At 42.0% G+C, this 26,426-nt stretch overlaps 1 protein-coding gene across 10 annotated transcripts in view; it reads right to left on the minus strand.

Moving 5' to 3' along the window:
• tjp1b (tight junction protein 1b) overlaps positions 1 to 26,426 on the minus strand; it is a 179,356-nt gene that overhangs the window by 7,291 nt on the left and 145,639 nt on the right. For 9 of the 10 annotated variants that reach the window (XM_028448666.1, XM_028448665.1, XM_028448657.1 and 6 more), the window contains 17 exons: positions 20,510 to 20,643; positions 19,933 to 20,038; positions 19,508 to 19,658; positions 18,350 to 18,458; positions 18,054 to 18,273; positions 16,140 to 16,324; positions 15,963 to 16,058; positions 15,806 to 15,888; positions 7,594 to 7,804; positions 7,421 to 7,521; positions 6,993 to 7,343; positions 5,804 to 5,998; positions 3,987 to 4,847; positions 3,152 to 3,243; positions 2,368 to 2,580; positions 2,158 to 2,294; positions 1,309 to 1,756 (listed from right to left, as the gene is read on the minus strand). In XM_028448666.1, the coding sequence (XP_028304467.1) occupies positions 1,309 to 1,756; positions 2,158 to 2,294; positions 2,368 to 2,580; positions 3,152 to 3,243; positions 3,987 to 4,847; positions 5,804 to 5,998; positions 6,993 to 7,343; positions 7,421 to 7,521; positions 7,594 to 7,804; positions 15,806 to 15,888; positions 15,963 to 16,058; positions 16,140 to 16,324; positions 18,054 to 18,273; positions 18,350 to 18,458; positions 19,508 to 19,658; positions 19,933 to 20,038; positions 20,510 to 20,643 (3,693 nt within the window). The remainder of the gene's footprint in view (positions 1 to 1,308; positions 1,757 to 2,157; positions 2,295 to 2,367; positions 2,581 to 3,151; positions 3,244 to 3,986; positions 4,848 to 5,803; positions 5,999 to 6,992; positions 7,344 to 7,420; positions 7,522 to 7,593; positions 7,805 to 15,805; positions 15,889 to 15,962; positions 16,059 to 16,139; positions 16,325 to 18,053; positions 18,274 to 18,349; positions 18,459 to 19,507; positions 19,659 to 19,932; positions 20,039 to 20,509; positions 20,644 to 26,426) is intronic. The other variant, XM_028448661.1, reaches the window with a different exon arrangement.

A 26,426-nucleotide genomic window follows, 5' to 3' on the forward strand; every position in this document is an offset into this window, starting at 1 on the left:
TGATGTATATACAGTGAAATGACTGTTTTTTTTTTAAGTCCAATTGTTAAGGCACAAAATACATTTTCAAAAAAAATAAAGTAATATTTTTCAGTCATCATTTGTCTACAGTCTCATTTTGTAAAATAAATCGTGAGAGAATCGTATCGTGAACCCAGTATCGTGAATTGAATCGTATTGGGAGTTGAGTGAATCGTTACATCCCTATTAATTTGCTTAAGGAGCATTTTGATAGTCCTACACCGTCACTTCAGCTGTGGGCTTGTTGAGCTCTTAAGCACAAAGCCGGGCTGCACAGATCTCATCAAACATAAGATACGCCTTCGCTGTCCTGATCAGCAACCAATACGAGACACCACATTAAGGATTCACATTAAGTATTGCCCGCCATGAAGCAGGAAGTGGAAGACTTGCTTGCTATGGATGTTATTGAGCCATCAAAAAGTGAGTGGTGTAGTTCAGTGGTGCTGGTGCCCAAGAAAGATGACATAAAACAAAGTTTTTGCATTAATTTATCCAAACTCAATGCTGTTTTTGAGTCCGTTTGTTCTGGCATTAATGCACCTGTAGCACCTCCCTGAGGGTAATAGGTCAAACAGGGCAAAGCCAGGGAGCGGAGAGGGCAGCCAATGATCTTCTATGCTGACTTTACAACTCTCTGGAGCCTCTCCGTCTGCAACGGTGCAGCTGCCGTACCATACTGTGATACAGTATGTCAGCAGACTCTCGATGGCTGAGCTATCCTGGGTTTGTTTGTGTCAGCATTTAGTTATAGTTTACATCAAAGCATAGTAATTTAAAGGAACACACAGTTTATTTAAACATCTTTATTTAGTATTTGTTTCATTAATGATCATTTTGATGTTTCTTCATGTATACTCACATGCATTTGGTCAGCAACTAGGGTGCAGGACCATAATTTCCTGCTTTTTCAGAGTTAGTGATGTCACCAGAGACATCTTGAGGCCATACCAACTGAGGGGGATTTCCTTCTTTGATTGACATTTTCTTTTGTAACTTGGAATAATTATTTAGCAATTAATTGAGGAATTATTACATCCTCCTGAGAACTCACCCTTTCCTTCTGAGCTACTATACATATTCCTCAAAGGCTTAATGGAGGACATTTTAGCCCAAAAGATTTTAGGCATAGAAAAGGTATGTGACGCACATTTGGGTCCTGACCCACTAGCTAATAATCCCTATTTAAAACGACAATTCAAAGTTAAACATTCAAAGTGTGACAAAAAACGACAAAATGAGTTAAAGGCACAGAGTTGTAATCTAAATAGATGTAGGGAGTCTCACCTTACAGGGATGGCCTTTGGGATGGCATTGATGTTATTGTGCTGGAACTTGGACCTGTTGTCTATGGTGCGTGTGAAGGTGTCCAGGCCGCTGTCGTGGTCAATGGGCTGAGGTGACATTTGAGGCTTTCCACTGCTGTTACTGCCCACACTTGGATTACTCAGCAGGTCTGCCTTCCCTTGGGTGTCGTTGGGCAGCAGGTTGTGGTTGAATTTGGGGCTGTCGAACTTGCGCTCAAAAGGCCGGGCAGCACTAGTGTAAGGCTTGGGGACGTAGCGGTTGTAGCTCATCTTTTGGGGAGCTGAATCGGTGCCGTTGACGGAGGATTTGTCAGGTAGAACCCTCTGTGAAAGGTAACCAGCTGTGGGTTCATCCCTGCTGGGAGGTCTGAGAGCTGGGAGCTCAGGTTTTGGATTAGGTGAGCTCAATAGTTCAGGTATGGAGTTAGCTGAAAATATTTGGAGGTGAGAACAAATAATTAAACACAAGCCTAATTTAGTTTAGTTTTCTAGTTTCGTAGAGTCTTAATTAACTAACTAACTAACTAACTACACAAGGGCAAAAACTACTCAGCCTAACTCCAAACATTATGAAATGCACACAAATGAAACGTCACAACATGCAAATAAAGATCTATGCAAGTACACAGAGCCAGACAGATAGACAGAGAGACACAATGGCAGACAGACAAGAGATTCCTTGCTTTTATAAAGATAGAGAGATATTCAGAAATATTTGTCTCATAACCGGTGGCCGTAACAACTTTAATATGGGATTTAAATTTAAATTCACATTAGTTTTAACAATCAACAATTGGATGACCGAAATCTGCAGGAATGCAGGACTCACCATTATTGGGGCTGAGTTTGGGCACCGTGGGAGGGGGGACAGCTGAGACTGGGGGTCCGTACTGTGAGGCCGGGCTGATCTGAGGAAGGGGCTCATACCTTTTGTCCACTGGACTCACCTTCTCTAAAGATTCGACTCTGCAAGGAATTAATTAGAATGGTGATGACAGAGCAGTGAACTATGGTGTAGTGCTGAAGGGAGTTGTTATACCTGTTGTACGGGTAGGACAGCTGAGCCAGTTTGGGCACATCATGAAAACGATTGATGCTAGGACTGGGTTGACCCATTGCTTTGCTGTCAAAGCTTCGGCGATCAAAGTAGGACAATTGTTTCCTGTAATACTCCTCGTCTTCCTCTGGATCGTAGTGGTTGGAATGAACATCGTCCAAAGGTTTAGTATAAGGCTTCTGAGGCTCAGGGGCCCTACAGGGAACCACAGTACAATCAAGAACAAAATACATTTCAACAATTTAATCTGTTTGGTTCGTTGTCAGCATGGCCTATTCAGCATATATCAAAATATTAAACTTTAAGTGTAGTGAGTGACACATAGTTCAAATATGCAAAATGTTAAACTCCCAACAAAAAAAATAAATCTAAAAACCATAAATAGCATTTTCTAGTATCCATCTGTAAAGAGCTTTTAGAAGCAGAAGCATTGGATTTTTATAGGGCTTTTCATAGACACAAAGCGCTTTACATTGATGTGCATTATTTTTTCACTCCACACAGTGGTGGTAAGCTACTATTGTAGCCATAGCTGCCCTGAGGCAGACTGAAAAAAGCGAGGCTGCCATAGTGCGCATCTCCAACCACCCCCAACCCTCACTCACACACCATATTCATAACACAAAACTGTGTGAACAAATTCCACCAGATTAAAGTCCAGTAGGTGGTGCTCAAACAACAATGCTGAAACTGAATTTTTGCTCTGAGTGAGCACCTTGGAGTCGACCTTCACTCAGCCTGGGGTTGAGTGAGCGCAGCTTCTTACCTATAGGCAGACTTCTCCTGCTCCAGGTTGTTGAGGGAGTTGGCTTTAAGGACGGGACCAGGTGCAATCGCAGGGTTTGTAATATCTGCAGGCTAAAAAACAAAAATATGGTTCCTCTTTAGGGTTTCTAAAAAAATGTATCTACATTTATTTTTCACATGAGCTCAAATAAAACATGTGGGCATGAAAAGCACAAGAGACATGCTATCATTTCTCTAACGAGGGCATTGGTAAATTCCTATTATACAGGTTGTTTTTACAATAATTATTAACATATTCAAAAAATTGTTGTCATAATTTGTCAAGCCTGCCCTTCTGAATCTTAAGCACAAAAAACACAATTACACTATCATGTTATGACCACTGACAATGATAAAAAAAAAAAAAAAATAATAATAATAACATTATTGCCTTTTGTTAATTGGGAGTGAAGTTATTCAGATGTATATTTTTAGTTGATGTTTTTCCAAAAGATGAAATGGGAAACTTTGACAATGGACCCACTTTAATGGCTGCTGGAGAACTGCAATATCTAAAACTTGTGTTTCAGAAATGTAATGTTTCAATTCATACAAGAAACCTGTGAAACTATAATCCTACTGAATCCTTGATTTCGGGAAAGTATAATTATTTAGAAATTAGGGTTGGTTTGATGGGCCAAGTTACACCAAATAGGAGGGTGACAGACATATGTTTTTGGTGCACAGCAATAGGATGTGGCCACTACGTTGGTAAAGCCTGAAAAATACATAAAATTTAAAAAACCAGGACCTGATTTCACTGGGTGGCTAAATCCCTGCGAAGATATGCCAACATATTTCTAGACACTACATACCCGCATTGCTGAGGACTCCGCTCCCTCTTTTGCCCTGTCCACAGAAACAGACCGTTTGTTCTCAAACATCTTGACTCTGTTAAGAACAGACTGTGGTTTCATGGCTGGGTCCTCTTCCATGTCTTCCCGAGGAGGAGGAAGAAAGGGTTGAGAGCCGGTAGTGATTGCCAGGTCACCCGGGGAGGGCAGGGTTTCGGATTTGGGAGGGGATATGACAGTTTCAGAGTTCAAGGCGGGTTCATGCATTCCAGGTTTGTAGCCCCGGTTTGAGAGCCCCGGCATGTAGGTTGGTCTCAGCCCAGAGTCACCGTAATACTGCTTGGGAGGTTCAGGCGATCGGGGTGAGTTGATTGGGAAAGTGTGTGGTTCGGCCTCGTAGGGGGAAGGAGCATCATAGCCAATTGTTGGCAGAGGAGGAGGCTCGTCATAGCGCATCGGCCCAGGTTTGCTGTGCCGTGGTCTAGCATCATAGCCCACTGATGTAGTCTCAACGTAGCGTGGCTGAGGGGGGCTGTAATCCCTGGCTGGTCCGTCTTCATAAGGAGACCGGGGGCTGTAACCCATTGGCTGCTGATTGCTGGGTTGGTACCCTGAGGGCTGAGATGAGGATGTCTGCTGGTTGAAGGGGGGCCACTGCTCGTTGAAATGAGGCACACGGTTGTCGTAGTGCTGGTGGCAGTCGGCATTGTGAGGCTTTGGTTCTGTGTAGCCGCCTCCATCAAATCCATCAGGTGGGTGGTCGTAATCGCGATATGGCTGTTTGTCCTGGTATGATGGCTGGTGACTGTAGCTTAAAGACTGCTTCAGGCCGTGGTTGATTCGCACTGGGTCATCCATGTTGTAAAGATCCTTCTTGTACATCTAGGAAGAAACAAAGCTAAATAAATGCAACCTCTGCATGTTGATACAACAAAGACACAACCGATTTGTACCTTTTCAAAATTAAAGATAAAGAGCAGCCAGCATAGTTCTAAAAAACTAGATTAAAATTATCTAACTAAGACTATAACAGAGACTGGAAATTTGTTAAGCACAACATTAGAAAAACCTTATTTCATCAAACAAACATCAAGTGAAAGTGCAGCTATACAAGCAAACTTTTGTTCAGCAATAAAACATTCTTCTGAATGCCTGTTTAACATGATGCCTTTTAAGAATGATACGTTTTTAGTAAAAGTGGAAGTCAGATTATTTGTGCATCAAAGGCCTCATTTCAAACATATGATGTGTAGCCTGTAGACAGAATATGCAGGGGCGAGGCTCCCTATGAAACAAAGTTTGATCGTTGGCAACAACTCATAACAAAACAGATGATGACCACGCTGTAGTGTGCCCAGTTAGTTTTTCTACAAAATTAATCAATGGAAGTTATTTCGAAGTGTACTGTCTGCATGTTAGCTTGCATCATGCAACAAATATTCAGTTTGCTTCTGATGCAACTTTAAACTAGTGCAACAACAGCATACTTGCATACATAGAATCACTATAATGCAACCGAAACATGGCCATCGTTTATCTACAGAGGAGTCAAAGCTGAAAGGAAATTAGGAGCCATGCAAAAGAAGTAAGAGGCCATTTGCGGATGTGTTTACTCGGGTCAAAGACTCGGATGCACCAGTCCTTCTGGTCTCCCAGTCCACTTTGGTCTGTCACATATTTTGTCTGGGAGCCAAAGGCACACAGTGGGCTCAGTGAGTCCCACGGTGTTTGCCGGTCATGCAGAAAGCTAGTGTAAAGCATGTGTAAGTTTACAGGCAGTTAAAACAGCAGGCTGTGAATCCAGGCCCGATCTTAGTTGCTGGTGAGACAGCGGGTACCTTTGGTTCTGAACCAGGCGGTGCAGGCGGGTGGGGCTGGAGTGGTGGTGGTGGTGGGGGCGGGATAAGCTCAGGGGTGGGAATGGGGCTGTTAAGTGAGTCCGAATGAGTAGCTGCTGCTGCAGCAGGCTGCTCCTGAAAGTTCACACTCTCAGCAGCAGGAGCTACCACGATGGATGGAGCAACCTCCCCTGGCTGTGAAGCAACGTTAAGAGACATTTACTACAAGAGCCGCCATGGGCACAAAGCACAGCTCACTCCAACATCAACATCTCCTTCCTTATGCTGACTGTCAAGTGACGCATCTTCAAACAACTGCTACAAATGCATAAAGTACCAATAGCTTTGAAACCCATTTGACTTAATATTGGTCAAATCACACAAACCTATATATTCTAGTTTAAAAAGTCATTCAGGTTTAGGGGCCACATTGAGTACAATTTCTTGTCAAGAAGCCCCAGTCCAGAAAAATTCAAGCATTTCTGTTTGAGTGCATTTTTAAGAATATATTTCAATAAAAACTTGAGATGAAAAATACTACTTATGGTACACAGAAATGGAACAGTGTTTACCTTATAATCAAAGTTTGCCTGTAAAACCACAATTCTGTTGGTTAATGATGTACTCCTGCTTTAACACACCTGAATGTGATAAAGGTGTAATGATGCAGCTCTGCTCAAAGCCTGGTGACGAGCTTCTCCTCGCTGTCAAAGCTGGAAAACATCTCAAACCTGCAGGATTGTAGCCCTCTAGGACTGATTTGGGACATCCCATTAAAGGGAATATCTCTCACTTCTTTTTAACATCGTATGTACTACAGGGACTGTGGTTTCTTAAATAAATTTGAACTTTGAATACAATTTTTAACATATGCCTGACATATGTTACATTATATCAGTCTGGTACCAAAATTAGTAGATTATTTGTTGAATCTGAAGAGAAAATAGAGCCTCGATGAATCATATTCAGTTACAGTATATTGGTCACCTGCTAGCAAACACGTCACATGGATGGATACGAGTGACCACAGACAAACAACACAGCATCCCTTGCCAGATTAAGTGTTAACATTAATTCTCCACTGATGTTAGGAGTTGATAAATAATACAAACTCTTATGAACCTACTCTGCACACTGGGTAACAATCAGTCAAAAAGGAACAGCCTGCAATGCTGTATATGAATATTACCTGCTGTGGAGCAGCCATCTTGAATCCAGCAGGGTCAATGCGACCGGGTGGCTCAGGCTGCACTGGGTGCTGGTATCCGGGGTAACCTGGCGTGTCCTGAATCACAGGAGGATCTTCTCTCACAGGCTCAGAGGAGCGGGTGATGGCGGGTTCTGTGGGCAGACCCACCTCATCGTTTAAAGTCTCATCTAATTCCTGGTCAGTGTAGGCGCCACCCTCTGTGTCCGTGTCCTCGTAGTCAGAAGTGTGGCGGCTGTCTGTGCTGTACATGGAGTATTCACTGCCTGGCGCCGAGAGGTACGACAGACGGTCGTCGTGAATATCCAAGTCATCCTCAGTAGTGCCATCCGCCTGAGGGGAGCATAGAAATGAAGACCTCAGAGCTCAAAGACAGACAGATTTTTAACAAAGATGTCCACTCTTCTCACCTTGCCCTCCGACACCCACACCAATTGGTTCTGCTGCTGCTGGATGGTTTGTTTCAAAGCTCCATACCAACCATCGTTCATACTGTTTAGGTTAATGGTTGCTAGGGATGAACAGTTTAATGTAAATAATTCAGAGATGAGATCAAATTTTGTTACAGACCCAGGACACTTACTGGTAAATAGGTGATGATTATTTTTTCTCAGTTTGATGGCACGCTCGTAGAGCTTCCTGGCGCTTTTCCTGGACTCCGGACAGAGTCGGGTCCTCATGTTCTTTACACCCTGTTTGTTGTCTGGATTTAAGAAGACTACAATCGGGTACCACTGTGCGTAGTTCAGTCTGTCCACAGCATTTGGGGTAATGTCCAGAACAGCATGTTTGTCCTTTGATAGAAGATGAAGAGGTAAAAAAAAATTCATAATAATGCAACTAAACATAAACACTGCTGACCCATGAAAACACCATCTGTCTGTCCACTGTCACACAAATCCATTAAACTTCAACCCGGCAGAGTTCGTTTTAATGGCGTTAGCACTCAAGTTTTTTTCTTAACCTGGATTGTAGTCTCTGATACAATAGTCCCTGTAATGTTTGGACGTGTCTGTTGCACATCATGTCCCTTCCGTCTGTCGATAGAGTGCCACATTCTGCTTCTTGCATCAGTGTAGTTCATAAACTGTATTCTAACTAGTTTAGGCAGAACCAAAGTGGGTAGAATTAACTGTTAGGTCCCTATTTAGTGTGCAGCACAGCCCGCATGGCGCAACTAGAGGCTGAGTTGTCAAAATTATTCAAGTTTGTGGTCAGAAGGTGTGCTCTTGGAGGAGAGAGGCAGTACATTTGCGTTCAGAATTGCGCTCACCTCATCTAGCTAGATCAAACTTCATTATTATTCAGGGCCGTGGTTCAGTAAGATAAACGCACTTGAGAGGAGCGTGGGAAAGGCAGTGTTCAATAGTTAAATTGTTAAAGCTCATTCAGCCTTCTCAAAGTGTGTGCGCGCCCTGTGGCATATCATCAGTGATGTGCAGTCAGGGCAGGCAAGGTAGGCAGTGCCTACCCAAGGGTGAATTGATATTTTGATTATTTGTTTTAATAATAAATTATCTATTTTTCCAATTCCAATAGTCTACAGTACCTATAAGTTTGAAAGTGTCCGCATTTTGTGCTTTTTATAGCCCAAATTACTAAACAGCACTTTTTCCTGGAGTGGCTGCCGTCTCACTCTGCTGTAAGGCAGGAGGAGGCCACACCCCTCCCAAAAGCACACGGCTGCTCTGCCTCGGTTCCCATAGCGTGTTTTTATGTTTGCGCATGCGCAGTCAGTTCCCCAAGATGAAAACCAATGCGCTAATCAAAATATAAAATTCGTAATAAGAAAGAAGAAACCCAACAAGATCCACATGAACAAGCATTTAGCGACAGTGAGAAGAAACAACTCCCTTTTAACAGGAAGAAATCTCTAGCACAACCAGGTTCAGAGGTGGCAGCCATCTGCCTCGACTGATTGGGGTGGGGGGACAGAAGGACGAACAGAACAGGATAGAGAGAGAGAACATCAGAGTGTCCAAGACTAGTTGATCCATGAACAACAGATCAAGAACTGCCATCTTCAGCTTCACGACACCTGAAACAGAAAAGAGAGAGAAGGGCGTGGAGAAGGCAATGACTGCAGAAAAACATGATACAGTATTATCAAGTCAGCTTGCCTTGGCCTTGGGCCTCACTCCCAGTGGCCTAGTCAATATTTGTTCTATAGGTGACAAATCTCTTCCCGTTTATTGGTAAGCTAACAGCAACTCCAAGGTCTGTAAATGTGACCGTTTATAGATGAGCCCATGTCCGCTCTAGCGGTTAGGTTATGTTATGATTCAGACCTGTTTATGCGGACTGTAAATCATAAACAACTACATCAGAATTTGAATCTCTTCCCATTTATTGTACAAGTAAATGTAACCCTTTTACAGACGAGCCCATGTCCACTCTAGCGATTAGGTTATGTTATGATTAGAAGAAACTCAAAAGTTTTGGCAAGCCTTGGCAAAATTTATGAAATATTTACCCAAAAGGTTCATTTTGGTATTCTACTTAAATATTACACTTTAACGACTCTTTATTAGAGGTCGACCGGTATGGGATTTTCAAAGGCCGATGCAGATACCGATTGAAAAAAAACAAAAGAAATTCAACCGATATCTAAAGCCGATTTTGGAAACCAATATTTGAGACCGATCTCCTTTTTTTTTTTTTTAAAGCACATTGATTATGAAAGACAGTTGAAACACTCATATGATATAAATGTACATATTAGAAATTAAATTAAATACACCAATAGAACTCTTAATATTTATTGAACTTTAAATATACCGATACACAACAGAGTAAAACAAAAAGTACAGGACGAGTAGGTAGCAGTAAAGCACGACAACAATATACAATGTGCAAGTAATCGGTTTAAGCTATTTCAAGCTTTTCTTAACTTAAAGTATCTAGTAATTAAGTTCAAAATATACAATCAAATAGTAACCTGATAAGTGGTTTGTAGGCCTATTGCTACTATGATTATTACTTTTTGTTGTTGTCGTATATTCATACATCTGAATGAATGTTTATGTTCTTTCTTTTTTCCTTTAATAGCTACTCTAAAGTTCTAAATAAAAAAGATTAAATAAAATTAAAAAAATTGGCCGGTGGCCAATCTTGAAAAAAGTCCATATATCGGTCGAGCTCTACTCTTTATTATGTAAGGCCTTTTGAAAACAAGAGCACTCAGTGAATGCAAACCTTCGCCAAGTGCAAACATCCGTTATATTGAGTTTTTAATAAATATTGTTGGGGAATTTAGACAAGGAGTGACAACAATTATAATATTAATTATTTATTTTCCAGTAATTTTCCAAGGGGTGCCATTTGAAATTGAGTTAAAGTGTTTCAGATCACTTAGTTATTAATACCTTGTCGACCAGGAATTTGAACCCTTGTCAAGACTATCGACTCTCCATACAAACCTTATGATTGTAATACTTTCATAAACCACAGAAAACTTCTCAAAATATAAACATTTATTAATCAAACAAGTTAAAACCTACTAACACAATAAATAAAGCTAAATGAGTGCCACGCTCACTAAACTGCGGATACATTAGATCCGTAAAGAGTAAAGAGAGAACGAAAGAAAAAATAAAAGTAGCATGATTTCAGTGTGTGTGTGTGTGAGAGAGCTATGATAAGATCATTGTGGAACCATGTGAATGTGATTACTTTAGACCTGATTAGAATTTGAATCCAGAGTACCTTGGTTCTGAAGTCTGTGGTACTTCTCTTGGGGCAGAGCAGACTGGCGAGAGGAATCTGAGGCAGCAAAGCGTGGTTGGACCGCTCGAGTGTGTCCTAAAGGGTCCGTTTCTGGGCCTTGTCCGGCCTTTTGCTGGGTTTTAAGCATTTTCCACCACTGGCTTTCCTCAGTTTGTTGAGAAGAAGCAGCAGCAGCAGGTTTCCTGGTTCTGGCTGTGAATTCTTCACCACTGTTTTGAATTTGCGTGGACTTGTTCCAGTTTCAGCTTGCTTTGCTCTGTCGGCTTTCAGGCTCAGCTCATGCAGGCTTTTGTTCTTTTGGTTCAGAGTTCAGCTTCTTCATCTTCTTCAGTTCAGTTCAGTTCAGGAGGTTTTTCTCTGTAACGCGCAACTTATTTAAAAGGTTTAATGAAATAAAACACATTGTTACAAAGAAAAAAGATTGAAGACATACATAGACCGCAGTGGGGCAGGAGGACCAGCACTACCGAAAATCTATTGGTCAACGTGTTTTTGGGTGCGAATTAGATTGGGTGGGTGGTTCATGGGTTGTGGTTTGTCAGTGGGTGTGTTCATATGAGTTTGAATGGAAAGAAAAATATGTAAATAATTCAGAACACAGTTTAATTATAACCTTCACAACGAGATGAATATTTTCCCAAACAGTTTGATACTAGACAAGATATGCTTTATGTAAAGTTAGATGAGAGATATTCCTTAAGAACACTTTAACTGTAAAAACAATTATTCTAAGGATTTTCCTTATTTCCTGTATATAAAACAATATTGACAGTGTAGAAGAATACATTTCACACTTTTGTCAAAGGTCTGTGTTTACCATTTTAAAATGTTTCTGTTATTTCTTGGAGAGAAGCACAAAGGAGAGGGATCCTGCCTTGTGTTTCACCCCAGGGAGTCTGTGAACTGGGGGCAGCTCAAAAAAAAGGTGTGTGTGTGTGTGTACAAGGTTTGTACATTTCTGGGAGTAGGAAGGAGTGGTAAAGACAGGCAGGAAATAGATTAATTGTTCTTGTAGTTACTTAGAAGGGTGTGCTGTGGCATCTGTGATAGGCCACAGGTATCAAAATATTTATTTAAGAGATATAGCATAGGATTATATCGTAATATTGATATAATTCACTAACATTAGAAGTTTATTCTGTAGAGCCAGTATTTTCTCCTCTATCTATCTTAATCCAGCCCCGCCTCTCTCCCACTCTGTCCCTGAGTGAAACAACACACACACGCGCTGACCAAACACCCCCCTTCTCCACTCACTCACTTCAGTAGCCGCAGCGACAACATTATGAGACAGAGTCGAATGAAGAGTCGGGTGAGGATTGGCAAGGATGTTGCAATACAATATTATTGCAATATATCGTGATATTCTACCCAGTTAATATCAAAATTAAACAGATATGAAAATTCAAGTTGCTGTATATGTTCATCAGAAGATATTGATCATTCAGAGGACAAATTGAGTCAAAACTATTTGCTTCAAAACATTTAATTTATTATTAGTGTTTTTGCACATTGTCACTGAAAAAAAGAAAATGCAGTGTTGCACACTACCATCATAAAATAAAGTGCAATAAGTTTATTTTCACTGAAACTACTGTGTAGAAGTCTCAAAGTAACCATTACAACATAATGATGGCATTGTAACAACTGTAAAGGCTGGGATACACTGTGCAATTTTTTGAATCGTTGCACTCAGCTCCAGCTCAAACTGTGCGACTCAGCTGCAGAGCCCAAATGTGTGCAGCTCACGATTCATGTTCTCACACTGTACGGACCGACACTCTGACACGATCTGACTGCTCACGCCGTACATCCATACACGACACGTTGGGGTCTTGTTTCCGGAAATGCAACGTACAAATTAGAAAAAGAACGCTGAAGCGTCACCATTAAAACAGATGAAAAAAAACCCAGAAGTGGAGAGACACTTGCAAATCTCAGCAAAAAAGAGCTTTAAAAAAGAAAAGACGGCAACGTGATGGACCAGGAGCTGGGTGGACAGACATGGGTAGTACAGTCAATTTTACAGCGGTCCTACGGTGTTCGCGCATGAGCTGTGTGAGCGTTTACAATAAGCCGGTCCGTGGCACTGCTTCAACTGTGAGATACCCTCACAAGGAGCGACTGGATTTCAAACAAGTTTGATTTCCTTACAACCACACGATTGCTGATCAGGAGCTGGTCGTGAGGTGTTCATCGCTTGTCGTGACCCCATGTATACTACTCGCACGATCCCACAAAATAGATTTTTTAAATATAAAAATCGATTTAAAATAGGTACCCAAAAAAATCGCGATATATCGTGAAATCGATTTTTTTTCATACCCCTAACGAAGAGTTAGATAGTAAAAAAAAAAATAATGGTTAAATAATTTGGAAATGGTTTGGCTTCAGAGTGTCACTGAAGCCAAACAGTGACAGTCTGACAGTGACACGCATGAAAGAGTATGTGCAAGAGTGTGTGTGAGCATTGTAGAGATCCGGAGGTGTCCGTGGGTCGATAACGTTATGAACAGGACTCAAAACAACTCGTTACTGTCACACTGCACGTTTATTGTATGCAAGGGAAGCTCAAATACTGCTTATATGTTGTTTCAGATGGGACCGTAAGAGAAAAGGGTAACATAAAACTCTGTCCAATCGCTCAGTACAACCCAGGAAGTAGGCAGGTCTGACTCAACTCTCACCTTACGTGACCATGGAGCACAAAAGGCCATCATTACAGCGCGTGCGTGTGTTAGTAGTGCTAAATGTTACATTATAATACTTTAGATAATAGCATCTGATAAATTCACAACTGTCAGTAATAATAAATAATTGATAGGTAATTGTAATAATAAAAAAACTGTACAGCACTGTCAGCTTTTAAAAAAAAAAAAAGGGAATAAATGCACATAGTTTTTCAAATAAATTATGATATTGTTCAAAAACATGATTGTCAAGTCGGCGGAGGTTGAATGCAGAGGGCCAAAATCAAGATCTGGGACCCGGCAGCCCCCCATAAGAGCCTTTATGGATGACTTGACAGTGATGACCACATCTGTGCCGGGGTGCAGGTGGCTCCTTCAGGGGCATGAACGGCTCATCACATGGGCAAAAATGAGCTTCAAGCCAGCTAAGTCCAGGTCTCTAGTCTTGAAAAAAGGTAAAGTGGCCGACCATTTCAGCTTTTCAGTTGGAGGGACAAAAATTCCAACGGTGACCGAAAGACCTGTCAAGAGCCTGGGCAAAATCTTTGACAGCTCTCTGAAGGATTCAGCAGCTTTGCAGCAGACAAAGAGCAACCTGACTTCTTGGCTCACAGCCATCAATAAATCTGGTCTCCCAGGAAAGTTTAAGGCATTCTATTCTAGCATTCTAGGTAGAACTCCATGCTAGTACATCCAGTACTAGCATGGAGTTCTACCTAGAATACTCTGGCCTCTGTTAATCTACGAGGTACCAATGACAACGGTAGAGGTACTAGAGAAGACCATCAGCAAGTTTTTGAGGAAATGGCTGGGGCTTCCTCGGTCCTTGAGCAGCATTGCCTTTTATGGCCAATCCCCCAAGCTGCATCTCCCTCTCAGTGGACTCTCAGAAGAATTCAAAGTTGCCCGCTCTAGAGAGGCAATGATGTACAGATGTTAAGGTTCCCTCTGCAGGAATTGTTGTTAAGACCGGGAGGAAGTGGCAGGCACAAGAAGCCGTAAGCAGAGCGGAGACACGACTGAGGCACAAGACCTTGGTGGGTACCGTGGCAATGGGGAGGGCAGGCCTTGGTAGTTTTCCTCGGCCATGCTACGACAGGGCTCGTGGCAAGGAGAAGCGCCAATTAGTCCAAGACGAGATCCGTGCAGAGCTCGAGGAAGAACGGTACAGCAAGATGGTCAGCATGTCCAAGCAAGGGGCGCGGACAAGGTGGGAGCATGCAGAAGCTCGCAAACTCACCTGGGCAGAGCTCTGGAAAGATTAACCTCTGCGAACAAAATTCCTCATTCAGTCTGTATACGACGTCCTCTTAAGCCCGGCCAATCTGCACACCTGGGGCCTAGCTGACACTCCGGAGTGCAAACTGTGCCAGAGGAGGGGCACCTTGGAGCACATCTTGAGCTGTTGCCCAAAGGCTCTAGGGGAGGGATGGTATCGCTGGCGCCATGACCAAGTTTTAAAATCCCTGGCTGATTCCATCTGCGTAGCGATACAATATAGCAAGTCCCAGGTCACCCCTAAGCAATTAATCACCTTCTTTAGAGCAGGACTGAAAGCAAACCACCAGCCAAGCTCTACAGGAGGGCTCCTCGCCACTGCTCATGACTGGCAGCTCCAAGTTGACCTAGGAACGAAACTCAAGTTCCGTCCAGACATGGTGTTAACATCTGATTCAACCAAGCAAGTGGTGCTACTGGAGCTCACGGTCCCCTGGGAGGACCGGGTTCATCACTGATGACGTGTCCAAGTATCACCGTGAGGTGTATTTGAGTTCTTTAATAAAGGTCCCTGTGTGACATTTGGCATGTGGCTTTAACTGACTTACCTGAAGAAATTACAAAATAATGGTTTAATGGTTAATTCATTTAATCAAAGCATCATCACAAGGCAAGGGCAAACTATCGAGATATACGTATATTAAGGTATATTAAAAAAAAGGCCATATTCATATAGTCCTAATTCAAAAAACAAAAAGATCGGTACATTATGAACCACGATATATATTTTTTAAATTTCGCCAAAAATGAATGATGAATGATCGGGATTTTTAAATTTTTAAAACTGATTCAGAATCAATATATACTGTAAATACAGATCTCCTCCAAAATCTAATGGAATCTTAGCTTAAGGTCTAATTTTGGTGATAATTTTGTCAAAATCTGTTCAGTACTTTTGATTTAATCCTGCTAACAAATTTACAAATGAACAAACCCCAGTGAAAACATTACCTACGTAACGGAGGTAATTCATTTGTTTTGTCAGAATATTTGTGTTTATTTAAAGAAAACAAACATCTGGTACACAATTTTTAAAAGACAGTTAAAGCAGCAGCCTGAAGCTATACTTGTAAAATAAATAATAAATTGAGGGATACTCACTCTGTCAATGATCTGCTTGATGGTATGAAGACGAATTATTCCTGAACTACGCTGGTCTGTTCCTGCATCTCTTGGTTCACTCTCTGATATGAAGACCAGGACAACTTTAGAACACCAAAACATCTCTTCTGTTAATGACATATGCATGCAAACATACTTGCGAGCTCAAAAAGATCTGGCTCCTCTCTGGAAAGTTTTTCTCGAGCAACATCCGCAATAGGTCCAAATATTACCACTGGTCTCAGAAAACCAGCTACACACAAAAACAAATAAGAATGAGATAACGGCACTGTTATAACTGTACATGATGTTTTGACACTCTTATTTTCCTCACCCTCTCTCAGAACAACTCTTTCATAAGCAGGGAACTTTGTTTGGACAGGCTGAGACGAGAGGTCCTCTCTGCTCTTCCTCAGGTTCCTCTTTGAACTGCGCAGTCCTCGAAACCTCCAAAAGTCGGCCCTGTCGCCCCCTGCTGTCTTTGGAAGAGTGTACTGTACACTGGATAGCTGCTCTGCTCTGTTAATAAAAACAAATAATAAAACAAAGGAGGAAGATATTGGGGAAGTGGGTAATTACCGACAGTCAATCAGCAGGGATAGACACGCTAGCTCACTTTGATTCATGCTGATAATTAAACAAAACAACTTAAAAATGTACAGTTGTGCAATTTCTAAGGAACAAAAAAGATCTTATTACGATTTGTTAAAAGACTGTTTTAATATAATACAATACGTTTTTGTTTTTTTTTGCAAGCTAATAAATTATTTATTAACTCACTCAGTGCCAAACGCTCAGTGCCATTGACGAGATAACGTCATTTGCATTTTTTCACAGGAGATCACTAGAAAACACCCTGACGGAGGTCCCTCATCAATATCTAAGCTGTGGAGTGTTGTAGTGACGAACTGTGCCCTGAAGATGGCAGCAGTACACCTTTAGAAGAGAGATCAGGAATGAGTGAGATTATGGCGCTACAAAGTGATATAGTGATGTATCCGGCAGCTCACAGCATGACATACTAACACAGAACATGTAAGGACATGAGTACATTATTGATAATGTTGCGATGGTGAGATGAAACCATCAACTAACCGGGCCAAACGGGTCATCGCTGCACGTCGGGAGTAATACCCCTAGCCTAGCAATACCTAGCAATATAATAGGTACCCCTAGCAATATAATAGGTGACAAGTAGGATGTAGCAGCGCACCTTTGGATGAGAGATCATCCGTGCTCAGCAGAGCTAAGAGGGAGTGGAGGAAAGGCGTTTATGAGACAGAAAATGGCGCTACGTACAGAGTTGACGTTCCCAGCAGCACACACTCGACCAGAGCATGTGTGGAATTCATGGATAGTGTGGCGATGCTGAGATAAAACAATAAAAAAACGGGGAATGCAGTGACACTCTGCATGTCCGGGAGGAAGAGGAAGTTGCGTTAGTACAGACTGACGGACAGAGAAACTTGGAGGAACACCAAAATACAGTAAGAAATCCATAAACGCTGACCCAGATAGCAAAATAATAATAATTTTGCCATCAAAAGCCCGGTCTCAGTGTTTTTTTTTTTTTTTTGGTTTTATATAGGGAAACAATGTTCAGATGTTAGAGTTGTCACTAAAGCAAAAAAAAAAGCTTTAAAGTCACTGACAGGGTTGTTTTTAGAAAAAGGCTGTTTTCTCAGCTTTTTGCTCTGAAACTGAAGATTTGTGTAAAACTTGCTCTATTCAATGGCTATTACAAAAGAACGAAACGAGCCAGAAACAAATTCTTTTTTTTGATGAAAGTAGAGGCTTCAATCTTTCAGAATCCGGTGTCAAATTTCAGATAATCATAGTAGAAAATATTCTGTGGGTCTTTAAAAATCAGTCAAAATGCTCAAAAACGGCTGGCACTGAGGGGGGGTAGAAAATCTGAAAACTGCTGGCACTGAATGAGTTAAAGAACAACTTAACACAGCCAAACCATGGATACTCAAAATGTAGCTTGCAGCCTACATGCAGCTAAGCATTACATGAAATCCCAAACCCAAATTCCAGGATATATATTATGTTTAAAGTTTAAAAGTTGATATAAATACTCAAAAGATGTTTCTTACACAAATAAGTAATTTAGTAGTTTTTTTTTCAGCTTTAGATCCATCATCTTAAGCGCATGTGATGGGTAGCATATAGCTCTGGCCAATTAAAAATTTAATAGCCAACATCTTATGACAAGGATGCATTTTTCATAGAAGGGAAGAATTACCTGTTTTTGTTTGGGATGATGCCCCTTTCCACCTCCTGATGGTTCTTGCCAATGCGGATGGCCAACCAGGAGCCCAGCTTGCCGTTGTAAAGAGTGTCCACCACACGGAACACCTCACCCTTGTTAAAGCTCAACCCGTATGGAGATTCCTTCTCATATTCAAAGTGTGTTCGGATGTAAAAGGAGTCACCCACGTCTGACTCCACAATCCGTCTGTAAACTGAACACAGCAGAAGGTCAAAAGCTTCAGCTCCTGAAATTTTGTTTGATTAAAAACGTAATTTCTCTTAACTTACCATCTTTCTTCTTCTGAGCCAGGATGGTGACTTCTTCACCCTTAGGAAGGTCGAGGAGGAATAGGACTGCTTCCTCTCGAATTATATTTGCAAAATCTACATTATTTACCTGCAAATCAAAAAGTTCAGATTTTACAGAAAACATTTTTACTTAAAAACCTTGCAGTCATCTTCATCTTTAGGTATAACAAAGCCTTATTTTTCCTGAAGCACAGAATGAGTAAATCTGTTACATAAAGCCTTAGATAGCTCTTCTTATTCTCCTAATTGCCACGGCAACTGCCGGTTTTACTGTGACCAAACCTCAACAACTCAACAGGGACTTGAATTGTTCCTCACAAAACTTAGAGAAAAGAAGCACTAAAAGACGCTCAGACAGCCAGATATATTACTGGATGGCAAATTAACGCATTGAGACGGAACTGCTAAGAGACTGACCTGAAGAAGAAAGAACTCTGGAGTGTAAAATCAAGAACAAAAAAAGCCTGATGGGAGCCATTAAGAAAAACTGACAGGAGTCAGGTAAACATCGGTACATTTTTTTGTTCACATTAAATCAACCTAAAAATTAGAGCACTCCATCTTTCCAAACCGAGCTTTGCAGAGTCCTGCAACAAACAAGTGCCAGTCCCTTTAAAAAAACATCTCAATCAGAACCAACATTTTTTTTAATCAGCAGTTTAAGTTACAGTGTATCGTGTTGTTTCAGAGCACACAGGCCACCTATTGAGTCAATAAGCCGTGATTACCGAAAACCCCATGGAATATTTACTGTACTGCTTTTCCTTACTTAGACCAAAAATAATCTAAAAAAGCTGCAAATTTGGAACAACAACGTCATTTAGCAATTTCAATATGAACCTAATTGAACTTATGTTTCAGGATTTAAGATGTTCACATTATTCCTATATAATCCACTCACTAACAGGCACAATGATAAAGAGATGACCAGGTCACATTCATGTGACTAAAACTACACTATAAACAACTGCAGCCAATATAGAAAGAAAAACAAATCTATCTCCATGTATAAATGAAAATTAAAAAAATATTTAAATGAAAAGATTTGGCAAAATGATGCACAGGGGCCAAAGATCCTACTCAGGATATGAAATACCACACACAGACATTGATGATATCGTTGTAAAGCTGTCTCACCCTGAGAATTTGGTCACCCTCCTCTAGGCCCTCTTTCGCAGCTGGGCTGTCCTCCAACACTCCGGCAACAAAGATGCCGACGTCATTGCCTCCAGCCAGCCGGAGACCTACGCTCTCCCCCTTTTTAAACTTAACCAGTTTCATGCTAGGCCTGAATATAAAAGGGGAAAAAGCCTTCAGCAAAATCAATCAGAAGAAACACAACCCCTTAAAACCCAGAATTATGAAAATTTAAGTAACAGTATCTTTAACCTGTTGGTGTGCTTTGTATAGATGAAAATATGCAGGTTAAAATAAATAAAAACAGAAAAACAAAAAACAATAGTAGACATTTTCACAGACCTGTTGTTCCAACATACCTTCTGTAATATTGTGAGTGTTTGAATGATCAGCTGCAATGGTACCACACTGTAGTTAAAATGTACCTGAGGATACTGTCATCATGGGCAGCACTTGGCACGGGGGCATCAGAGGGGCTAACTGGCAGGTCTACATCAGGCTGCCCAGGCTGAGCATACACTGGCTTGGGTTCTAAAAAGAAACACCACACACACATACAGACACGTGGAGAAACTGACTGTTGGCAATTAAATTTGTGTCTTTTTAGCAATGCATACATATGCTTTAGGTAAACATCAACTTTAGAAATGCACACAAGCCAAATTACATCATAGAGATGCTGATGCCTTTACACTCGCTCACACATACTGAAGGTGTCCTGCAGTGTCCTAAACTGAGATGTCGAACAAAAACAGCAGTGTGCTGCAGGCTGGGATGGAACATCAGACTCTATCAACTCATGCATTGTATTCTCACTTGGCTGCAGGCAAACTGAGCCTGGCTCAGCAGGCATTTGTATTTTTCTTAAACAGGGCAAAATAATCTGCACAAATTTGATTTAGAAATCAAAACTAAAATTATATTTAAGCTACTTTTGTAAGCATTGGTTAATTAACGCACATAAACAAGTTTGGTGTGCAGGCTGAGTGGTGCATTTCTGACCTGGGAGAGGTGGGAGCAGTTTGTCTTCCCTTGGGATGGCAGACTCCTTTGATTTGGGCAAAGGAAGCTCCTCTGAAAGCTTTGCTGGCGTTGAAGCTGACTTTGAGTTGCGCTCATCATCACGACTTCTGTGACTGTGGACACAAACAGGCACTTTTGTACAATTCAAGTTTGCAGATGTAGAACCAGAAGGCAACGCATGAAATATTCCCACAAACAGATGCAAATTTGCTAGGAGTAAGATGGGACAGAGCTACAAAGTTCATTACTTTGTCTTTTCAGTCTGCTCCTATTTTTACAGCAGCACATCTGAGGTGTCAGAGTGGATTTTGTCCTTCAGGTGATTTTCACAGAGTCTCTGGCCACAGACCAGTAGACTTTGAATATTGTAAAACGTATAAAGTATTACAGCCTTAAAAGCTAATACTCTGGAACGGAAGTTGTTTATTGGCAGCTAATGTTGTGATAAGTACCAATATTCTCTGTTCTATTTCAACCTTCCTGACCACCAAAGGTGGTGCTTCAAGCCCTAGATGATAGCATCTCGTGAAGAGGCAGGTCGAGTCACATGTGACCCAGAGGAGCCGTTAAGTCTATAACTTCCGGTTCCATTACTGTATGTTTAATCGTCTCGCGTACGCAAGTTGCTTTTTGAGAGGCTTTGGTGGCTTTGCTGAGAGGGAAGCCCGTGGTTTATCTTGCTTGCCGGTAGCTCAATGACAGATTACTGTCGAAGTAGCTGAGTCTCCGCCCTCCAGGAGCTGCAGTGGCTTGTCCCTGTAAGCTGCAACTTATTCCTTCCCGTAATGGTCAAGGACGCACCGGTAAGTTGTGAGTGCAGCTTGTTTTATTTTCCCATTTTCACGTCTCCCCGGGAGGCTCATGTGTCGAGGTTGTTTGGCATGCTAAGATAGCGGTGGTGTTGCCGTACACTATTCTTGTCAGCACTGCTCGTATACCTTTGTACACACCTGGTGGAGGTGAAGGCAGTGTGTTTACTTCCCTCTCCCTCTGTGGTGGCTTCCTTAGTTATTTTGTTTTAGCATTGTTTTTGTTTGTTACACCTCATACTTTTCAAACCGGTATTGGCAGGCAATTATACGCCTTTTAGTTTAAGTTAATTTAATTTAATTGAATTCAAGCTTTTATAGGTGAAGGTAGTGTGTCTTCGCTCCACTCTCCAGGAATTGGCGCAGTTTAATTATAAGCCTTCATAGTTGAAGGTAGTGTGTCTTCACTCCCCTCTGTTAGTACTGGCAGAGTTTAATTCAAACCTTTATAGGTGAGGAAGTGTGTCTTCACTCCCCTCTCCTTGTATAGGCACATTTTAATTATAAGCCTTTATAAGTAAGCCCTGATAAGTAAAGGAAGTGGGTTTTCGCTCTTGTCTCCTAGTATTGGCACAGTTTGATTAGAAGCCTTATAGGTAACCCTAACCCAGCATGAATTGCAGTTATATGCCTTGATCAGTGCAAATCGCCAGGCTGGAGGAGGTGGAACAACTCATGAATGCTGTCTCTCAACAAGGCCAATTGCCTGCGACCCAGTTTTCCCCAGGCCAACATCAGCGGACAACTCTGCCCCTAGGCCAGGCAACGACCAGGGCAGCAAAGTGCCGGGCCAGGAACCCAAGGCTGACAGAATGTAAGCGGTCAAAACTTCGACCAGCAGCGGGACCCACGTGGCACCCTCCACTGTCACCTCGAAGGGCTCTGGGCTTCTCCCAGCAGCAGTTCAGTTACTGGGCTGCTTCCACCAGGGACCCTTGGGTGACTGCAACCTTGACCCAAGGTTATAGACTGCAGTTTCAACGCCAGCCCCCAGTCCATGGTCAGGTCAGACAGACCATCATAAAAGACCTGGCAAAACGTATACCTCAACTATGAGAGACAAAATGAGGAAGAAAAAAAAAATCAGAAAATCACATTGTAGGATTTTTAATGATCTGAAGTTTGCTAGAGAGCATTTGGATGATCCAGAAGAGGATTGGGTGAATGTCATATGGTCAGATGAAACCAAAATAGATCTTTTTGGTAAAAACTCAACTCGTCGTGTTTGGAGGATAAAGAACACAATACCTACTGTAAAGCATGGGGGAGGTAACATCATGCTTTGGGGCCTGTTTCTCTGCAAAGGGACCAGGATGAATGATCCGTGTAAAGGAAAGAATCAATGTATTGTGAGATTTTGAGTGAAAACCACCTTCCATCAGCAAGGGCATTCAAGATGAAACGTGGCTGGGTCTTTCAGCACGACAATGATCCCAAACCCGCCGCCCGGGCAACAAAGGAGTGGTTTTGTAAGAAGCATTTCAAGGTCCTGGAGTGGCCTAAGCAGTCTCCAGATCTCAACCCCATAGAAAATCTTTGGAGGGAGTTGAAAGTCCGTGTTGCCCAGTGACAGCCCCAAAACATCACTGCTCTATGGGAGATCTGCATGGATGAATGGGCCAATTTAATTACCAAATACTTGTTTTCCACCATAATTTGCAAATAAATGTATTAAAAATCCTACAATGTGATTATCTGGATTTTTTTTCTCATTTTGTCTCTCATTGAGGTATATCTATGATGAAAATTACAGCCTCTCTCATTTTTTTAAGTGGGAGAACTTGCACTATTGGTGGCTGACTAAATACTGTTTTGCCTCACTATTTCCTCATCCCAAAAAGGGATGGCGGACTTCGTCCCGTGTTGGATTTCAGGTGTCTCAACCATTACCTGAAAGTAATTATATTTCGTATGCTAACCATTGCAGAGGTCCTGCATGTGATGGCCAGGGGCGAAAGGTTCAGGTCGATGGACCTCAGGTTTGCTTACTTCCACATCTCCATCATACCCTGCCACAGGAAATTACTGTGCTTTGCCTTCTAGGGACAACACTTTCAATTGAGGGTACTACCCTTTGGCCTGTCTCTTTCACCCTGGGTATTCACCAGGCATGAAGCAGCAGCTCTCTCACTACTGCAGGCACGTGGCATGAAAGTGCTCCCTTACCTGGACGGCTGGCTGGTGTGTGCACCTTCCCAAACGCAGGTAACTTGGGACATGTCAGTTATTTTTGTCCATGTTGCTCGGCTAGGCCTTAGATTTGGGCAGACAATACTGCTGCCGTTTCCCAGGTCAACCAGCAAGGGAGCACGAGGTCGACCAAGTTGCTGCACGTAGCCTAAGGTCTCCAGAATTGGGAGCTGCAAGACCAAGAGGATCGAAAAAGCTGTTAAGGCTTGCAAGAACTCCTCTTCTTGTGTACGTTTTTTTACTGTGAGCAACGCGGAATGTGAAGGTGTCAGTAGCAAGATCCCAGCTCAGTCCAAGGCTTCGTTGTACTGGGAGTGAATCGATACCAAGATCTTTCATGTATTTTGCATGGTCCATTAGTGGGAAAGCTTGCATAACAACTGAGGAATTTGATGCAATCTTGTGTAGTCTTAAATTGGAGACTGCAAGCATCTCTTGAGCTGCCTTTAAAAGAGCAATGGTTTTGTTTGCTGATGGCAATGAGATAAGTCCATATTCAACATAAAAGTTTCTGAATATATAGTCTTTCACATTTTTTCCAAACTCATCTTCTCCATGAAGAGCTGTTCACTGGAGACCATAGATAGCAACTGTGGGCGAAGGACGATTGCCAAAAACATGAACCTTCCTTCTGTACTCCAGCACTTCTTTAGTTGTATCGTTGTCTTTGAACCACCTCTCTGACAACAAAACTGTGAAACATTTGTTGAATATCCGCCGTAAAGGCTATTTGTTCATACCTAAATCGCATTAGCACTCCCAGCAGACTGTTGTCTAAGTCTGGACCAGACAAAAGCACATCATTCAGTGAAATGCCTTGATGTGAAGCACTAGAATAAAAAACAACTCTGATCTGGTCAGGCTTGCGAGGATGGTAAACACCAAAACTAGGAAGGTACCAACATTCTTCACCATCCTGTAGGGGAGGAGCTAATTCAGCATGATCATTATCCAGATATTTTTTGCATGAAATCTACAAACTGATTTTTCATTTCAGGCTTCCTTTTTAGGCTACGGAGAATTCCCCAAGTTGATGTTTTTGGTGTACTGCACTTGGCGTTCAAGAATGTAAGAATGGTGCTCAGTTTGAGAGCTAAGAGGCTCAATTTTGTTCATTGTCGAAAACCTTTCTTTCAGGAAAAAATGGTTTGGACATGGATTGAACTGAGAATGGCGTCCATTCTCCAGAACATTTGTTCGAAACACGTCAACTGTGTTTGGTCTGTGAGCTGCACCCAAACAGACGTCCCCTACTACAACCCAGCCAACGTCAAGTCTTTGAGCATATGGGGCATTGTTGGGCCCATTGCACTGCCCTCTTACTTTGTGTACTTGTAGGACATCACGGCTAAGAAGAAGAAGAATCCGCGCAACATAATCAAGTGGAAAAATTAGGTTGGCAATGGACTGGAGGTGGGAGTAGTGTTTAGTTGCTTCAGGAGTAGGTATTTCTGACCTATCTCCAGGCATTTGATTACAGTCCATAAGTGTGGGAAGAGAGACACTGAGACTTCCATCCAAAGGCTGGGCTATGAAACCAGTTCCTCTCCTCCCTGACATTGCTGTGACTCTGGCACAAGTGCGCAGAGTGTAGGGAGAGTTCTCCCCTTTCAGACCAAACAACTCAAAAAACTCAGAGCGAGCTAAAGATCTGTTACTCTGATCGTCAAGTACCGTATAAACTTTTATAGTCTTCTCTGGTTCTCCTTTTGGATGTATCTTTATGAGGCAGATTTTAGAGCAGGATTGTGATGTATTGTTGCCACCACAGGCCTTGGTGCATTTCGATGTTATGTTCGGAGGATCTTCATTTTTCTTCCCGCTATACTCTAAGTTAGGATAGTTACCTATCCATGAAACTGGTCATGGATGTAAAGCTGTGACGTGTCTATTGCTTTGACACTCTCTGCACTGAATGGCCACCTTACAATCTTTGGCAATGTGTGTAGTTGAGGTGCAGCATCAAAAGCAAATCCTTCTCTCTTTGAGAAATGCTTTACACTCCTCATCTGGTTTGGCTCTGAAGCCTCAACATCTTTTAAGTGGATGGGGCTTATTGTACAGAGGGCACTGCTTGTCTACCTCTAAATCTTGAATATAAGGCTCCGCTGGATTTCTTAAAGCAGATGAAGAGATCTCAGTTTTGTGTGACAATACCTGATTTCTGGATTGATTATACCTATGAGCAGGATTATCTAGCCTGGCTGTTGTCCCAATGTTTGAATTGAGAATAAAGCTGGAATCATTACGAACGTCAGCCTCTCTTCAGATACAATCTGTGAAGAAAGAAAATGGGGGAAACTGGACTTTATTTCGTAGCTTGTATAAACTACCTTGTGTCATCCACTTTTCTTGTAGCCAATATGGCAATTTATCTACTATTGGCTTAATGATGTGTCCAGATAGGCAAGCCCCAACAGATAACCATCCAGTTTTGCTGACTCCAGTTCTCTGAGCAGATCACCAAGCTCTCTTAATTTCAGAGAATCTTTGATGCCAACTTTTGGGAACCTCTCCAGCCTGTCTAAAAGAACCTCCTCCATTATTTCGGGGGATCCGTAGCTCTCTTCCAGGCGTGCCCATGCCATCCTAAGACTTGCACATGACATGACCAGCCCTAATTCTTCTGACATGCTCTGACGAATGGTGTCCTAACCATTTATTCAGAAGATCTAACTCTTCATTGTAGGTGAGTTTTAATCCTTGTATGGCATTCATGAAAGATGATCTCCATCCCCAATAACTGTCTGGACAGTCATCAAACTTAGTCATGCCAGAAGTCAAGAGCTCACGACGTGCCATGTAAACTACAAAGTGATTTATATCTGTAGGAGGATCCCCAGGGAGAGGTGCTTGTGGTTCATACATTCTCAAAGAGGGCGCTTGGTGTAGTAGCT

This window comes from Gouania willdenowi, chromosome 6, assembly GCF_900634775.1.
Source record: "Gouania willdenowi chromosome 6, fGouWil2.1, whole genome shotgun sequence".
In the NCBI taxonomy this organism is placed as follows: domain Eukaryota; kingdom Metazoa; phylum Chordata; class Actinopteri; order Blenniiformes; family Gobiesocidae; genus Gouania; species Gouania willdenowi.